This window comes from Antechinus flavipes, chromosome 4, assembly GCF_016432865.1.
Source record: "Antechinus flavipes isolate AdamAnt ecotype Samford, QLD, Australia chromosome 4, AdamAnt_v2, whole genome shotgun sequence".
Classification (NCBI taxonomy): domain Eukaryota; kingdom Metazoa; phylum Chordata; class Mammalia; order Dasyuromorphia; family Dasyuridae; genus Antechinus; species Antechinus flavipes.
Window position 1 is genome coordinate 106,188,490 of NC_067401.1, and position 18,895 is coordinate 106,207,384.

At 41.4% G+C, this 18,895-nt stretch overlaps 1 protein-coding gene across 1 annotated transcript in view; it reads right to left on the reverse strand.

The window, feature by feature from the left end:
* CADM3 (cell adhesion molecule 3) overlaps positions 1-8,465 on the reverse strand; it is a 40,605-nt gene extending 32,140 nt beyond the window's left edge. The window contains exon 1 of the mRNA XM_051993704.1: positions 8,180-8,465. Coding sequence (XP_051849664.1) covers positions 8,180-8,261 — 82 coding nt within the window. The 5' untranslated portion in view covers positions 8,262-8,465. The remainder of the gene's footprint in view (positions 1-8,179) is intronic.
* Positions 8,466-18,895: the final 10,430 nt, after the last annotated feature.

The following is an 18,895-nucleotide window of genomic DNA, read 5'->3' on the forward strand; positions in this document are numbered from 1 at the left end:
GGATCTGCATTTGTATATTAGTAGTTACTGCATGCATATGCATGGTGCCATCTGTCTGCTACCCACAGCCCCTGGGCCACATTCATGCTGTCTTGCTTTTAATCCATCTGTGAAGGAACATGAGTAAAAGGTTCTAAGGCTGAAGATGGCATGTGTGACAATGGCAGGGATAATGTGATACAATGGAGTCAGAGGACCTGGGTTCGAATCCTGCTTATGTTACTTATTATCTATGAGATATTGGGCAAGTCCTTGTGCCTCACAGAGTCCCAGTTTTTTCATTTCTAAAATAAAGGAATGGAACCAGATGGCATTTAGGATGTCTTTCATTCTAAATCTGTGATCCCATGATTATGAAGTAGCTAAGTGAAACAGTGGATAGAATATTGGGCTTGAGTTCAAACCTTGCTTCAGATACTAACTAGGGGCAAGTTAGTTAACTTTGTTTTCACTTCAATTTCCTCAACTGTAAAATAGGAATAAAAATAGCACCTATCTCCCACACTTGTTGTGAGGATCAAGTGAAGCAATTATCATAATTATTGGAATATTGTAAATACTTAATAAATACTTGTTTTCCCCCTCCCTCCTCTGCCTTCTTACTATGAATCTATGGCCTCTTAAGACTTGGGAACTTCCTGCCTTGTTATTTCGTTATTCAGTTTTGTACTCCTTGGAGAAGATTTTTTTTTAGCTGCCATGAGACTAGATAGATCTGTGTGCCGGGGTTTTTTTTTTTTTTTTTTTTTTTTTTTTTTTCATCTCAAGAGATTCTATTCTAGCTTTGGGAAGCACTAGGTATAGTGAAATAACCGCATTAGGAGAATGGGCAGAACCATGGAGAGCAATAGGGAGAGAATTCCACAAAGGTAGAGGCAGTACCATGGAGAGCTCAGAGCACCACTAGTCTGGGAGCTTAGCTAAGTGGAAAACTTGCTGAGAAGGGCAGCCAGCTGTGCCAGACTGTTAATACTGAGACAACTGACAGCAGGGGCTGTCTCCAGGCTCTACACAACACCTATCATTTGATTCAAATCTCCTGAAGTTTCTTGTTTGATCCTATCAAATGCACTCCTGAGATAGTTATATACCCAGATGTGAAGAACCCACCAATAGGTTAATTTAGTTTAAGAGTAGTTCAATCAGTCAGTCAGTCAGTCAATCAACTAGCATTTCTGAAGCACTATGTGTGAGACATGATGCTAAGCACTGGAGATACAAAGAAAGGCAAAAAACAATTAGTTCCTCTTCTCAAGAAGCTCACAATCTAATGAGAGGAAACACACAGTTTTGTACAAATAAGATTCTTAGGGGTCGTCAAAGAGAGTGGACACTGAGATCTTTAGGGAAATGGAAAAGGCTCCCTGTAAAAGATAGGATCTTAGATGGGAGGCACAGATGAAGAGAGAAGGGAGTTCCAGGCATGAGGAATAGTCAATGAAAGTGCAGAAAATCAGGAAATGGATTATCTTGTGTGACAGACGTCAGGGAGGTCTGTCTGAGCCACTGTATCAAAATTTACTTAGAGGATGGGAAGCCTGAAAAAGTGAGAGAGGACCGACCAGATTATGAAGGGCTTTAAAGTTCAAACAGAAAAAATTATATTTTTTTCCAAGAGTTTACAGAAAAACACTGGGTTTCACTTAATATGGGAATGATATGGTCATTTCTACATTTTAGAAAGATCTTTTTGACATCTGAGTGGAGGATGGATTGGAGATAGGGAGAGATGTGGGGCAGCAGGGTACTGTAACAATCTAGGTATGAGTTGATGAAAGCCTATACAAGAGTGGCAGTAGTGTGAGAGGAGAGAAGAATATATATGAAATGTTAAAGAAGTGACTGGATTTGACAACCAATTATATATGGAGAGGAGGTGAGAGAAAGAAATTGAAGGCACCTAGATTGTGAGACAGAGAGCCTAGGAAGATGATGGCACTGTAGGCAATAATAAGGAAGTTAAGAAAAATGAGAGTTTAGGTAGAAACTCATTCCAAAAGATATGTAGTACTGGAATAATATTCCTTTTTGAGGAGTAAGTTCAAAGACAACCTCTTAGTGACAACACAGAAACATCAGGGTACTTTAGAGTCCTACATTGTGAATCACCATCATAAATATCTCTCAGTATGGGGCCACCATGATGTACTCTGGTAACATACTCAGCATTGCGGTGGATGATCCAGACTGAGGAACTGTAAAATTCATTCAGAGAATAGAGGAAATGATTGTCTCTCTTTAAGAGGGAACATTGGCCATAGTTGGTGAAAAGCATCATGCCACATGTATATCAATCAGTTGGAGGAAATGGGGAATTTTGCAATGACATGGGATATTTATCATTATTTTACTGATTCTTTTTGGCATACTCTCATCTTCTTGACTCTTTATTGACTGTTATATTTATCTATAGTTATAAAAATTTCCATAAATCAATATACCATTCTAGAAATTAGTAAAAAAAAAACATTTTAGAAAGAAATTGGGGGTTTAGGCAAAGAAAGGCCTAAAATAATCATATCCTTTGCCTAAGAAATTCAATCACAAAGTCATTAGAAAAAAGGCTCCATAAATACCAAAATATTTATAGCAATACTTTTAGTGGTAGCAAAAAAATGGAAACAAAATAGATACCCAGTGATTGAAGAATAGATAAACAAATCATGATACATGAATGTAATGGAATATTACTATGCTGTAAGAAACAATGAACATGATGAATATGGAGAAGGATGGACAAACTTACATAAACTAATGAAAAATGAAATAGAGCTAGGGAAACAACATATACATTGAATTTATTAATGTAAATGGAAAGGACATTAATCACAAAACAAGTGGAGATGAATGTTGAAAAATTACAAACAATATAGTTAATTCTTGAGAACATCTATTTAAAAAAATACTTCTCTTCTGTCTCTCTCCAGAGGTGGTGAGTCAACAATGTTGGAACATTGTAGGTAATGTCAATTTTTTTTCTAATATATTGATTGGTTTTGCTATTTCTTTTGAAACCTTCTTTCTTTCTTTCTTTTTTTCTTTAAGGCTTTTGTCATAAGGGATGGCTCTCTGGCAAGTGGAAGGGAAAGAATATGTAAGAATATAGGTGATATAAAAACAAGGATATTAATAAAAGCCTATTTTAAAGACTATAAAAGCAGATGATTTCCCTAAAACTAGTGTGACACCAATGCTGACATTAAAATCAGTTGTGCTTATTATTTACTAGAAGTATTATGAAGAGAAGGCCTGTAGCCAAGAGTTAAACAGGAAGTGACAAATATCAAGAAGATATGAATGGAAAGCATTTTCCAAGCTCTGAGTGTGCCCTTAAGGTTATTAGCAATCAGCATGGACCTGACCCAGCCCAGGGCCTGCATTCAGGGAGTGAAGAAAGATTTGCAACTGGATTATCATCCTCAGCAGAAATTTTTATCATGGATAAGGTGACAGAGGAGGAAGAGTTGAACTGAATTGGAAAATAGTGAAAAAAACACGCTACAAGCATAACTCCAAGTATTTAAATCCTCTTGGCAGGATTATAAAGATTCTCCCCAGAGTATGGGCAATGGAGGAGGTGACTCCAAGTTTGGCTTCACATTTTCTTCTGGATGTTCTACTCAGAAGAAGACTAATACCTCATATAGAAACCTGTAGAGCAATAGGCCTAAGAAGCAAGTGGAAATGCACTTCCCTAGTCTGCTGTCTATCGATGACCAATGCACAAAGAAAGGACTTATCTGTAGTCAAAGATTATATGGGAATTGATCTAGTTATATGAGGGTCTTTAAAGAGTTAGCCTTGGTTTTAAGCTTAGAATTAATTTGCTAGAAGGATTAGGGAGAAAGTCTGAAAGGAGTAACATGCAAAGCACATACATAATTCTTTATCTATTTCCTCTGACCATCAGTCTTGAGGAAATCATGAACGTCAACAATCCTGCCTGTCTTCAAGAAGAAATTACATTAGAATTTGCATCACAACTTTTGGCAATATATCTGGCATTGCACAACATGTATCCCCAATCCCTTATGGGGCAGTCTTTACCAGGAAGGCTGGTTCTACTGAGACAAACTAGACCCCCTGATATAAAGAATATTCTTGTTCCATTCTCATCTTTCCTATGATAAGTAATACTTCTCCTGCATCCAATGAGTAGGCAGATCATCCTTCAGGGGCTGTGTCTATGACAAGAGACAGAAACAGGGTGGTGAAGTACTGCCAAACTGCTCTGTGGGCAGGGCTGGCTGGGTCCACCCTTGCGCACTGGGCATGTTCTCCACACTGGGAACCTGGCCAAAGGGCTGCAGAATGGACAGCAATGGACAGAAGGTCAGCAAGCTGGGAGAAAGGTGGTGCAAGGAGCAGTGCAGCATAAGGCAGAGTTGTTTTTTTTTTTGAACCCTGAACCAAGTTAACATGAGGCTCTCCATTCTATTCATTTTCCCCAGATCAGCTCACAGCTTATTAGAGACATCCTAGAGAGAAAGAACTCAGATACAGTGTTGAGCCTGGAGGGCAGCTCCAGAGAAGTGAAGGTAACTTCAGGGGACTGGCAGTGCCAATCCTGCAGTTTTGCGATGGAGGGGAGGAGACAGGTGAAAATCTGAATACCCTAGAAATCCTGTAACATTTACACTTAATACCATGGTAAGTTTCAGAAATGTCTTGTCATTGCCAATCCCTGCTCAGACTTTCAATCTTTAAAACTACACTCCTGGGGAGCAGTCAAGGCCAAAGAAGCATCAATCCTTGCATTTAGGTTTCTATGGGGAACACACCTCTTCTATCCCAATCCATGTGAGGCAGCATCCCACTTGCCCCTCTTCTGCTATTTATCAACAATATTGGTTCCATAATAATTGGTTCCACAAAATTGGTTATGGAAGTTTACGCAGTTATTGTCAGTGTTGTTGTATGATGCTCATGACATGTAGTGGTGGTAGAGGTGGGCTGAACTTAAAGAAGTTAAAGGACGGGAAAATTGGGAGGGGGAATAATAGAAATAATAACAAGTAAGAGCTGGAAGAACTTAGAGGTTATGTTGTCCAATCTCATTTTATATGAGGAAATTAAGGCCCAGATAGGTTAAAGAAGAATTAAATTATTTAATACAACATTATGGCTGTTTCTAACTATTTTTGAGACTGGGGTCATGGCTGTTTTCCTTAACTCCTCTTCTTCCTCTTCTTCATCCTTCTCTTCCTCCTCCTCCCCATCCTCTTCTTTCTCTTCCTCCTCTTATACCACACACACACACACACACACACACACACACACACACACACACACATTTTATCCATAAAGTAGACATTTAAATTCATGACTTTTTCCTCCAAGCACAGTTTTGTCCCACCTCCCTCAAAGTCTCTAGGGAAAAAGTGCCAAGTCTCAAAGCATTAACCTGCTATCTCCTTGGGACTGTTGGCTTGTTCTGCTTTACACCAGTTGTTATCCTGGACTTAGCCAGTGTTAGATATTTTATTGTCCTATAGCATTGTATGAAAGGAAGGCATATTTATAATGAAAAGTGCTTCTTTTTTGAGTTCTGTTCCTAAAACAAAACAAAATAAATAAACAAAAACCATCTTGGAGAGTGTCCAGGTATCAAACAGCACATAAAGCTAATTTAGGTGATGACATTATTCTCCCTGTTCATTATAAAGGTTGAGCAGGTACTGAACTCACTGACAGCAGGAGCAAGGAAGTGTGATAACAATGTAATAACAATTATAATAAATAGATAGTATTTATATAGTGCTTTAAATATTTGCAAAGTGCTTTACAAATTTTATCTCATTTCATTTTCACAACAACCCTACTAGGTTGGTGCTGTTACTTTCCCCTTTTTACTGATGAGAAAACTAAGGTTCAAAGTGGTTAAATAATTTGTCCAAGGTTACACCTCTAGTAGGTATCAGAGACAGAATGTTTGAACATAGATGTTTCTAACTCAAAATCCACCTCTATATACTGCTCTAGCAAAAGTGGCTTCCCTCAATACAAAATAATAGAAAAATGATGATTTAGAGTCCCATTTACCTCTAGATTTAATTGTAGAACATTTCATACCTTCTGTCTTTCCATTTGCCCTCCCCTTTCTGATTCCTCAAATACCCCTGTATTAGATGATCCCATACTTAGTCATACCTGGTTGTCTGCCCATACCAGGCCCTTAATAGTAGAATAGGCTAAATAGATGGTGAGCTTAAGTGCTGTTGTTGGTTGACAATTAGAGCTCAGCAAGTAAGAAAGTCCTAGACGGCACTTCTAGACGTGGGTTCTCTTGACTGCCCTTTTTTCCTTTCCAAGTTAGATGGAGGGTTGCTAGTGTAGCTTCCCAGAGGAAGGGAAAGAACTGGGAGGGGGTTGTCCCCTTATGGGAGGAGGAACTGTTGTCTCCCTGGTAACTGGGGCTAGAGCTGTCTTTGGGGAGGGTTGAGGATAAGAGGGGAGGAACAAGACAACCAGTCAGGCTGGCAGCGGCTGGGAGGGGATTCCCCGGGGTCCCCGGACAGGGGGAAGCTCCTTCATCAAGATGAAGGCGGGGTTGGAGGAGGGTATAGGGAGAGGCGGGACTAGAAACAGACCGATCCTCAGTTCTTACATGTTCCCCTGGGCTGTTTTATTTCTTTCTCTTCTTCTATCCCCAACTCCCCCTCTCACTCACCACCTCACTGCCCCGCCCTGTGCCCAGCCCCACCGGCCATCCGGAGTCCAGGAGTTGCTTGGACTGTCTCCTCCCCTGCGGTTCCCTTTGCTCTCCGCTGGCATCTGGCCTGGCACAGCGGTACACCCCCCATCCCTGGGCTCCGCTGCGGTCCAATTCCCCTCCCTTCTTCACAATCCTCTCCCCTTCTCCATCCCCATCCCCTCCCGCCATGATAGGGATGGAGGGGAAAGAACGATGCATTCCTTTACTACCTTCTTAGGCCAGCTTCCTTTCAGGGACCCTATACCCCTCAATGCCTCCCTCCTCCATTGGCATCCTTGCGCAATTAGTCCCATCTCCTTATTAACCGTGGCTTTCAGATCGCCTAGCGGTCCTCGCCAAGTTGACCTACATAGCCCTGCCCAGAGCGGGAGGGGCCTTTCCCCACGTATCTTCACCCCTGGATAGCCTCTCCTTTTTCCTCCTCCTCCCCACGGATCCCCTTCCCACTACCTCAGATTCATCTCCCTTCTTATCCTTCCCTCCATCACCCGAAAGAGATCTGGATCACCAGACTAACAAGACTCCTTAAGTTCGGTGGAAAGGAAGGAATCAATGCCATCTCTAACCCAGCGGAGCCCTGGGCTTTTCAGCCATCCCGAGGCTCTCAGATCTTTTACAACCCCTTTTATCTGCGATCCTTTCCTTATTATGAGTAAGATCTGACCTCTTGTTTGGATTTCCTATAATAGCCTTTGCCTCGTCCAGGTGATGTTTCAATCCTGGGTCCCAAGAGTCACCCCCCCCCCCATCCTTAGCCCCCGTGTTGTTGTTTTGCTTCGTGAAGAAGCTCCCCCTCCTTCCCCCACGCCCCCCTCTACAGCCTCGCCCTGTCCCCCTCCCTTGCCCGCCCGGCAGCGGGGCTGGAGGGGGTGGTGGTAAGAGGCGGTGGTGGTGGTGGTGATGTTTGCATACAGCAGTCCGGGGAATCTTACTGGCCGCTCAGCCCCTACAGATACACATACAGACACACAGACACAACACCCCGACACACGACACACACCCTGAGAGAAAACACTCAGACGGAAATTCACCCCGCCCCCAACACACCCCGACACAGACATACACACAGACACTGACACAGAGACGCAGAACCAGACACCAACACAGACACATACACACACGCACACACATATAGACACACAGATACACAAACGAACACCAACACACGTACACAGCAATAGAAGAAACCCAGAAATAGAAACATTGGGCTCTACAGGCAGACATAGATCTTGAAATTACGGGCACTGGGGATGCACACACCGTTACGCCCCGGGATGCACACACCCAGAGATGCACAGACAGAGATGGCCAAAGAGACAAGACAAACACAAGGATAACAGCATCAGCTGGCTACTTATAACCCTGGGTACCTAACAAAGCCAACAGGCTCTCCACCCCCTCCCTGGGTGCCTCCCCGCCCCTTCCTCCCCCCCCCCACCCCCTGCCGCCCCCTCCCTCACTCACCGTCCTGGGAGAGGTTGGCCCCGCCGGGCGCACAGCAGCAGGCGAGCAGCAGTAGCAGGGGCAGGGCGGTGGGTGCCCCCATCGCGCTTCCCGGCCGGCTCCCTGGCTGGGCGCTGGCGAGCCTGGGTCCCCCGAGGCAGGGGGGAGGGGCGGAGAAAGGAGGGGGGGGGGGTCCGATGACGGTCTTGGCTGAAAGAGCGTCCCCGAGCCGCAACGGAGCCCGGGGCCGAGGCGGGGACGGGGAGGGAGCCGGCGCTGCTGCAGTCGCGGGGATTAAATAGGGCGCTCGGAGCAGACCATTCGGCTGGTAGCGGAGGGGGGGGGGGTGACGGGGGGCTGGGCCAGGAGGAAGGGGGGGAGCAGGCTGCCGCATTCCTCTCTCCCCCCCGCCTCCTATCTCCCCCCACCCCTCCTGTTACCGTGGTGCGTTCCGCCTGCTCCCTCGGGAGCGCAGCCGGCCAGGCTCGGGTGTGGAGCTGAGGGAGGCAGCTGGCTCAGCAGTGGGGTTTGGGGCGCACCCCACGTCGGCCCGAAGCGGCGGGAGGGGATCGGGTGGGGCCCGGGGCCAGCTGGCTAGACCGTGCACTGCAGCCTTGGGCAGGGCGTGCCCAGTGGCCCAGGCTAAGCCAGTTCCAACGTCCTACTCTCTTGTCCAGGTTCTGGAACTGGTGTCTGCAGCTTTCGGGGCCCTTTCTAAGAGCAATCAGCGTCCTCAGCCTTTTCCCAAAAAGAGTAACTAGTTACCATACTCCCCTTTCTAACGATAAACAAGTCTCCCTAGATCCTTCCTTTCCAATAGTAAGTGCCCTTAGTAGTCACCAGCCCAGCAACAGTTTACTACCCTTGACAGCCTGCCCAGCAAGCCCCCAAACAATGTTGCCTTATGACAGAAATTACCAACCCTCCCAGAGCAGCTGTACCCTCAACACATCTCTATCCAAGTGTCTTCCCAAATCGTTCTCACTACAGGGGCCCAAGTTCCTCTTAAATCCAATTCCTTCTTCCAATTTCTCCTGTTATAATCTCTTTAGGAAGCCTGTGTCCTTGTATTTTTCTGGTCTATCTTTGAAGAGATTGTCCATCTTATCCTGATAGGAACCTTTTTATGACACTGGGTGAATTCTCTGAAGTTACTAGGAAGGGCTTTCAGAAATCTCCAGTCTCCAGATGGACTTAAAAACTAAAACAGACCTTGGAAAAGGTAAAAGGGATAGGCAGAAAGAATCTATATACTCATTGCCCAACAGTCTTAAGTCTCTTAGAGAAGAATGAATCTCAAGGGAAGGTTTATAGATTCTTATGATCAAATATCTTAAGGAAAAGTCTTCAAACAATTTTGAAAAGGCTGCGTTTAGTTCTCTCTGACTATTTAATCTCCAAAGATGAGGAAAAATCTCTAAGTTTTAGAGTTAACCAATGTAGATATCAATCTTTGTAGATATCAATCAGCTGGCCCTATCCCCTTACCCTTCAGGTAAATACTCTGAAAACCGGGAAGATCATGATTTGCTAAAGATCACACAACTAGTTAGGTGATGAAACAATGTTCTTTCCCTTATAGTAAAGAATGTGATGTCTCTCTATGACAGTGACAACATTCATAGCTTGTGAAGATGTGTTAATATCTCAGTAATCTTCTAGTATCTCTGGCAGATTTTCTTTGTGTCTCTAATTAAGTGCTTTTGGCTCTTATTATCCGTTTACTCTGACTATCTGGTCCTTCACTGTCTCTGTGATGTTTATTCTTAAAGCACTGAAAGATATTAGATATTGAGAGGTACTTCCATTGTGTTTCTCTAACTTTGGCATAGTTGTTTAATTTCTTATTATTCTTTGTATCTCTGTTCAATCTGTTCAAACTTGAAAGTCCCTTAAAAACCACCTTTGGGTGGTTTGGCAGAACTTCCTCCATGGAATTTCTGAGCCACTGATCAGTCTCTAGGTTGATGAGGGTGGTAAGATACCTGAATATGTATATATACTTACATTCCATTGATATGGAAGTTCTTGGTGCTTAAAATCCACCTCCCCCCATTTCTGCCTCTTTTTTACGGGGATTCTTTGATGGTCAGACATTTCTAAAATTTCTGATATTTGGATGGGTGAAACGACTCAGCTAAATGAAGGGGCGGGGCTTGTGAGATCAGGTGGGAGGGGCCAGGCTATGTGGCAGAGGAGGGGTTGGACTGCAGTGGATACGGAGAAGAGAAAAGCCGACCTATGTGAAGAAGAATGGGCCAGGCTGGGGTGGAATCAGCTATAAATTTAGAAGAAGAGTATAAGGGAAAGGGGGCTGTTCTTTCAGGGGGAAGGGATAGAGTTTCATGTGTGGTAGGGACATAACTGCCAAAAGGGGAGGGCCTACCTGGATGAGGAGATCTAATTTTTGATCTGGCAAAGTACTTGGGCACCATCTTTTCTAAACTATGTAAAGGAAAAAGAAGACCAGTCTGTATAAGGGAGGATGTGTAGAAACTGGGTTTGGGGGGGTGAGGGGTAGGGTAGGGGATGTATGTGTAGGGAAAGCCTGTAACAACCATTTCCCAGGCTCTTCTAGTACTAATTAGTTCTTCCATTCGCTGTACCACCCTTATCTCTGTCTGTCTATTCCTGTATAGATTGTGCTGGGTCTGCCCTTTTCCAAATCTCTTCCTCCCCCATAATATTAACTGCATAAGAGATTAAGACTATAGGATTTAGAGCTGGAATGGACACTTGAGATCTCCTTTCTTCCAATTTTAAAGGTCAGAGATCTGGGAATTTTGGAGGATCAATAACTTGTAATGATATAGCTAGTGGAAATGCTGAGTTTTGAATTCAGGACTTTGGACTCAGGACTTTCTTTCCAAATCCCCATGTTGCCTTGAGGGGTTGAGAGAATGAAATTCTGAAAAAGCATCACCTTATTTCTTGCCCTATTTTCTCTATGTCTTTTCCATACATACTCTACAGAAAGATAGATTCATTTAAAGAGCCAATAGAAATTTCTCATGGCACTGCTTATCCTTGGAGCTGAGGGGTAAGCGATAGATATTTTTGATAGTTATCTTTCCTTTGCCTATATTATAACCAATAGGGAGTATTTCCTATCTGAAGAGGGCTTGTTTCCCATACTCTATTTGTTTATCTTTTTGTTCTCTAAGTTCTGAGATCATTAGATCTAAAAGCTAGAAGTTTTCTTCCTCATTTCCTTCAAGATTCTATCTATACTCTATCACCTTTGATTAGATATTTATGGATTGACCTAGACAAAAAAAGCCAGATTTTTTTACTCTGCCCATAAAGGTGGCATCCATTTATGGATCTAGTGGATCTATAAGATCTAGTGGAAAGAATACTGAACTCGGAATCAGAAGTCCTGGGTGAGATACTAGTGAATGGATCTTGGGTAAGTCTTTTATTTTCCTGAAGCTTCAGTTTTTTTCATCTGTGAACTGGGGGAAAATAACATTTGTCCTCATCCCACAAGATTTTTGTGAAGAGAGCCTTCTGTTAACTGAAGTGCTATGTTTGATTATTGAATTATTATTCATGCTGAGTCAAATAATCTCTAAAGGCCTTTCCTAGTTCAAACAAACAAACAAACAAACAAACAAACCCTATAATCTGCATACTTTCCAGAGTGGAAATCTAGGGAAATCTAGATCAGGCTGTCCTGTGAGACTGCAATACATAGGATGTTACAGTAGGAGAAAGGAAAAGGCAGGCTTTGGCTTTTTGATCCCCCTAATCCACTGGGCACCAGCCAGGATAGCTGGGGGTGTGGAATGTGGTATTGGTGCTGGTTCAATGCCAGTCACTGCTGTGTAGGCGCTGGGCATTCCTTCCCCACGCTGCCCAGCAGGGAGAGGGAGAGATCTTAGGTGGAGTGGGAAGGAATAATAATAATAGCTTTCATTTTTATAACATTTTATAGTTACCAAGTATTACATAAATGATCTCATTTGATATACACAACAGTTTTATGAGGCAGGTAACATCAGTATTGCCACATTCATCTTAAAAATTGGGAAACGAAGTTCAGAGAGAATGAAATGACTTGCCAGAAGTCATACATCCAGAATGGGGCAGAAATAGAATTTGAATCCAGGCCTTCTGACTTTGAGCTGGCATTCATTGGATAATGCCATATTAGGGATAGTTGATACTTATATTTTGTTTACTTGACAGGGTTGTTGTAATGAAAGTGCTCTGCAAACTTTAAAGCATCATCTGACCATAAACTATTGTTATTATTAAACCTTTATGGTTAGGATCACTCCAATGACCTTTGTTAACTGACTCCCTCAAAGGATAGACATGGGCAGCTGTTCACACACAAAGGGCTTCTTTTGGACATCAAATTCAACTTGCATACTTTATAAGGGCAGAGAGCAAATAAATGTTCTCTTCCCTCACCATAGCCTAAAATGTTAGACAGGCCCCAGCTTAGTTCCAGGGGTGTAAGACTACTCTAAGAGAACCTCAGAAGTTCAGTCCCCTTGAGTGTTTATTTACTTATCCATTTGTTTGTTTGTCAATTCATTTCTTCATTTGTTCATTCATTTATTTACTTATTTATTCACCTACTTGTTTATTTATTTGTTTAGCTATCGATTGATTGATTTATTCATTGATTTATTTTTACAGGGGAAGACCCTGAGATCTAAAGTGTTGAAGTGTCCTGCTTCGGATCACATGGCTAATAATACTATGGATGGGATTTGATTCCATATTTTCTGAAGTACAAATCTACATAGCTTTTACCTAGGATTTTATGTCCACCTTTTTGCCTCTAAAAGTCCTAAAATGAAGCAGAACTGAGGTGGTAATGTAAGGACTTTAAGACAAAAGATTAATCCATATGGGACAGTTAGGTGGTACAGTGGATAGAATGCCAGACCTGAAATCAGGAAGACTTACCTTCCAGAGTTCAAATCTGACCTCAGACATTAACTCTGTGATCCTGGAAAATACTGTTTGCCCCAGTTTTCTCATGTGTAAAATGAACTAGAGAAGTAAAGGACAAACTATTCTACCATCTTTGTCAAGAAAACCCCAAAATTTCCAACAATGGAAACAATAATATACAAAGTATAACATTTAGATCTGGGAAGGGACTCTAAGAATCCAGCTCCTTAATTTTACAAATAAGACTTACAAATGTGGTAGTTTATACAAGATAATTTTCATTCAGAATCATAAGACAAATCTTATGATTAAAATCATTGGGGGTGGGGAGGGGGAGGGAGCTGGGCAGCTATTTGCTGCAGTGAATAGAGAATCAGCCCTGAAGTCAGGAGAACCTGAGTTCAAATTTGACCTCAGATACTTAATACTTCCTAGCTGTGTGACCCTAGGCAAGTCATTTAACCCCAATTGCCTCAGCAAAAAAATAAAAACAAGCAAGCAAACAAAATCACTGGGGAGGGGGAATTAGCCATAATAGCCTAGCTGCTTCTCATAGAACAGATATATTCAGATTGATAGTCTGGGATATGATAATGCACAAACATACATATAAATATACATTCTTATCTGGCTAGAAAACCTACAGACTTATTTCCATGCAGTTATAGAAATTGACAGTTACTTAATATACCCAGATATGCATGTACACATATATATGCGTATGCATTTAAATACATAGGCAAATTTATAAACACAAAACCCATGAAGATTTATACACAGATGTATATTTTGTTATATGTTTGTGCATATACATGTATATACATACCTCACATATCAACATAGGACACTTCCTACCCCCAAGATATACACATCTTGCATAGATATGATTAGAAAAATAGGGTGACTGATTTTTAAAAGGAATGTGATTAAAAAAAAATGCCTGAATTAACGTATCTCCCTGGGGGAAAGGAGTGTTGTCCTTTTCACAGTCATCATCTTGAAAAACTATATTCTTATTTCAAACATTTCTATTTCTCAGGGAGCATTTAGGAAACTGTTCTAAGAATTGACATTAAAATTTCCATACACTCCTTTGAAATACCCTCCCTGCAAGCAAATCTTCAGTCCCTGAAAGTGAATTTCATTTTTTTGGAAACAGCCAAAAGAGCCAAAAGACATGCCCCAGGGCATTTGATCTTAGATGTTAAAGGGTGAAAAATACCTAAGGCTTGGCATCAGGATACCTATACTTGAATGCCTGATCTTTCATTTAGTATCTCTGAAAAGTCACACCAACCTAACAGAGCTTCTGTTTCCCTTGGGCAAACCACAACAGGCCTCAGTTTCTGCATTTATAAAATCAGGATATTTGATTAGATAATCCATCCAGCTTTACATTCTGATTTTAAGTGCTAGTCCATTTTGTTAGGGCAACTAGGTGGCTCAGAGAACAGAGTGTTGGATCTGGCATCAGAAAGACTTCAAATCTGGTTTCAGATTCTTTCTACCTGTATGACCATAGGCAAACCACTTAACACAGTTTTCCTCAATTTTCCCATCTGTAAAATAAGTTGGAAGAAGAAATGAAAACCACTCCAGTATTTTTGCCAAGAAAACCCCAAATGGAGTCATGGAAAATTGGACGCACCTGAGCAGCAACATCATTTTGTGGAAAAGCACAAACACACTCCTGGCCTCACCTTGTGCACCCCAGCACACATATTTGTGAGATTGGATATGGACACATGCATACACATGACTGATACATACAGGCAAAAACTCATCCTTATGTTATCTGCACATACAGACCACAATACTGAATGAGGGCCCAGAGAGTGCGTGTATTGTCTTGGATCCTATGGGGAATATAGAGATAACATTCAAAGCATAGTTATAGAGCCCGGCTTACGATACCAAACCCCACAGCAGAGATGCCAGAACACAATGCAGATGTTGCTATGGGATTCAGAAAGACTCAAACCACATTTCTTGCTTATATCCCCAGCTGGGAATCACATACCTTCTTTTTAGGAGATAAGCCTGACCTTCTGAGAAAGGATCCTTCCCTACAGAGAAGCTGTAGGCCCAAGAGTCAAGGTCCTTAATTTCCCACAAGTATCCCCTTTCAAGGGGTTCGTAAAGGGCAAGGCTGTTTCTTGTTAGAGCATCCTCCTGTCAGTGGCACCTGTTACCCGGCATATCTCTATGGCAACTGGCAGGGGGTCAACTCCAGGGCAGGCAGAAGGGGGAAAGGATGTAAGTGAGCATATTTGGTGGGGGACAGACAGATTGAGGCTTTGGAGGAGAGGGATGAGAAAAGAAAGAGTAGCAGAGTTCAGAGCCTTGTTTTGGCTTGGGTCTATAGGTTTTGGGTGCTCTCTGCTGGTGCTAGGGATTATTGCAGGCACAGACCCTGGAGTATCTCACAGTATCAGTGGTTCTCAAAACCAAGACATCTGGACAAATAGTTCACCTTGCCATTTCTTCTGTCCCTAGCTAGACCATATGTCATGAAACTCAGAGAAACGTGTTCATGAATGAAGCTGTGGTAGAGTGTAAGGAATACTGTCATCAAAAGATCTGGATTAGAGTTCCTACTTTGACACTTTAAATTCCAAAGAATATTGAATATTAAGTCAGCAACATGAAATAAACTATGTTGGATAATGAGAGTACAAAAATGAAAATGAAACAGTTCTTTGTATGAAACAGTTTACATTCTAGAGGACATGAAGAGTGTGGTGGAAAGGAAGGTATCTGGTACATATGTATAGAGATATAAATTTAAGATAATTTGAGGTAGATATCAAGAGGAAGAGAATAAAAATATTTCATGGAAGTTGGGACATCTGAGTTTAGCTTTTAAAAAAGATAAGAATTTTGAAGGGGCAGTGATGTATAGGGAGTTGATTTGGGGGACAGCTTGGACAAATGTCTAAGAAGTGGAATGTTGAGGTTTTTTGGATACTATTTTTGGATAGTATAATTTGTTAGAAAGGTTTTAACCAAAAAGCCTAAATTTGCCTTTCTGTAACTTTTCTCTGGAGCCAAGAAGAACAAGTTCCATTTCTCTTTTTAATGACAAACCCTTTTGATTCAAGATGGTTTTCCTACTGTCACTCTCGAGGCCAAAGCTTCTCTTCTTCAGATTAAATTTACTCAGTTCCTTCACATAATCCTTATATGGCATGCATAACTATATTGCTCCCTCCACTTTGGGGACAGGCTGAAACCAGCTTGTGAGAGAAGGTAATGGAGAGAAGCTTATTGTTAAAATTTCGGTGTGAGCATATTATATATAAATATATATTAGAAATTGGCAAAGGCTATTAAAGGTGGCTTGGCTTATCATTTAGTTGATTATTTAGATTTAATAAAGTGATGGAGAAAATGTCAATAATGCAGATTAAATTTAAACTTTTTTTTTGGAGTTCATATTGTTATACCTTTATCAGCATACTCCTGTTCCAATTTCTCTCCTCGCAGTCACTTCTCAATTCTTTGCCATCTGTGCTTCTGACCTCATATTAAGGCTGCTAGATGGCACAGTGGATACAGTGCCAGGCCTGCAGTCAGGATGACTCATCTTCTGGAGTTCAGATCTGACCTCAGACACTTACTACTTATGTGATCCTAGACACTGAACTTTGTTTTCCTCAGTTTCCTCATCTATAAAACGGGCTGGAGAAGGAAATGACAAACTTTTCCAGTATCTTTGCCAAAACTCAAATGGGATCATAAAGAATCAGATTGAAGAATGATTGAACAGCAATGTCAAGTCTGACCTCATTTTTTTAAACTGAAAGTACTCCTTCCTGAGTTATCATTTAACTAATTTGATGGCCCTTCTCTCTTCTTTTTGTTTCCTTCTCTCCTCATACTTTATTACCACTCCAATTTAATATGGTTGGTCCTTTCCTCCTAAATACTCTTTTTCTTTGTGTTTTTATTACACTGATCTCTATTATCATAAATTTCACCCTCCTTCCCCAACTGCAGATATTTCCAAGACTCTGTCCTGGGTTCTCTTTTCATTTCTTTTAAAAATCTATTTTTGGTCATTTCATGTTCTTCTGTAACTCAGAGATTTATATATCATTCTATGGGTTCTCTCTTGAACTTCTATCCTACAATATCCACTACCTATTGGAATTGCAAACTAAATGTCTTAGAGACATCTTAAACTTGACCTGTCAAAAACAGAATTCATTGTGTCTATCCTCAAATCCAATCCTCCACCAGATTTCCCTATTTCTATTGCAGGCAGTATCATTCTTCCAATCTCCAAAGCTTATAAACCCAGAATTATCTTCACTCCTTCCTTCTACTTATCCAATTGGTTTTCAAATCTTAATGTTTCTGTTGCCACAATATCTCTCTACTTGCAAAGCCACCACCTTGGTTCAAGCTTATAGCACTTCTCATCTAGACTATTCCAATGGCCTTCCAATTAGGTTCCCTGACCCAAGGCTTTCCATATATAGCTTCTCATAACACCCCCACTCCTCAATAAATGCCTATAGTTCTCTATCACCTCTTAAGTAAAATATAAACTCCTTTAGTTGCATAGCCTGGCCCCAACCTTTTTTTCCCCTCTCATTATGCATTATTCAGCTTCCTGTACTCTATAGATCATTTAAATAGATCTTCCCTCTATTCCCTAACATACAAAACCCCATCTCTTATCCCCATGTTGCTGGCTGACTCCTATGCCTGGAATGCAGGCTACCACCCATGAAAACAGGAAATAGTTTTAGCAAGCCCATTTAATAAATTATACAGCTTCCACAGAAGGACAACTAAAAATGATGAAGGCTCTCAAGATTATCAATTAACCAATCAATCAACAAGAATTTTTTAAGCCTCTGCTATATGCCAAGTACTGTGCTGGGCTCCAAGGATAGAAAAAACAGAAAAAGAAACAATTACTCCTTTCATGCAGCTTATATTCTATTGGGGTGGGGGGACATGATAAACAAATATCAGTGTGTACAGAATGAACATAAACAAAATAAAAATAAGATGGTTACTCTGAGGTAGTTATAGTGAGGACACTAGCAGTTGGTGGAAATCAGGAAAGGTTTTGTTTAGTAGATGGTGCTTTAATTGTGTCTTAAGGAAATGAAGGATTCTATAAGATGGGATTTTAGATGTAAGAAAAATATATAAGCCTTGACTAGGCTATATTCTGTTTTGGGTGTGTAGAATCTGAAATGCCTATGGAAAACATAGTTGGAAATGTTATTGTTGTGCTCAAGAGTGAAAATGGAATAGAATCTGAAGTTCTGTGAATCTCTATTATGCACTGAGATGATAAAAGCACAGAAACTGATGAGTTCACCAAGAGAGTATATAGAAAAGGGAGGGAAGAGAACCCAGAACAGGGACTTGGGGTATACCCATAGTTAGGGGAACAGTATATAGGAGTATAGAAGAGTCAGCATAACTTATATAAAGAGCACTTAGTTTGGATATAGGAAGACCATTTCAGACAGTTACTATCTAACCCTCTCCTCTGTAAGTTACTTTGAATCTTTGTGGCTTAATATCATTTATAAAATTGGAAGGAGGTGGGGCTCAATGGTTTCTAAGGTCCTTACCAACTCTAAAGCTTTGATCCCATGATCCTATGAGGCTAAAAAGAACCAGTGAGACAGGAGAGAAAAGAATTAAGAGAAAGTAGTTTCATGAAATTCAGAGAATATGTAGGGCATTTAAGGAGAAAGGATGGTCAGTATAGTCAAAAGCTTTGGAGAAATCAAGAAGGATGGGGACTGAAAAAAGGCCATAAAATTTGGCAGAGATCATTTCCATCTTTGAGAATGG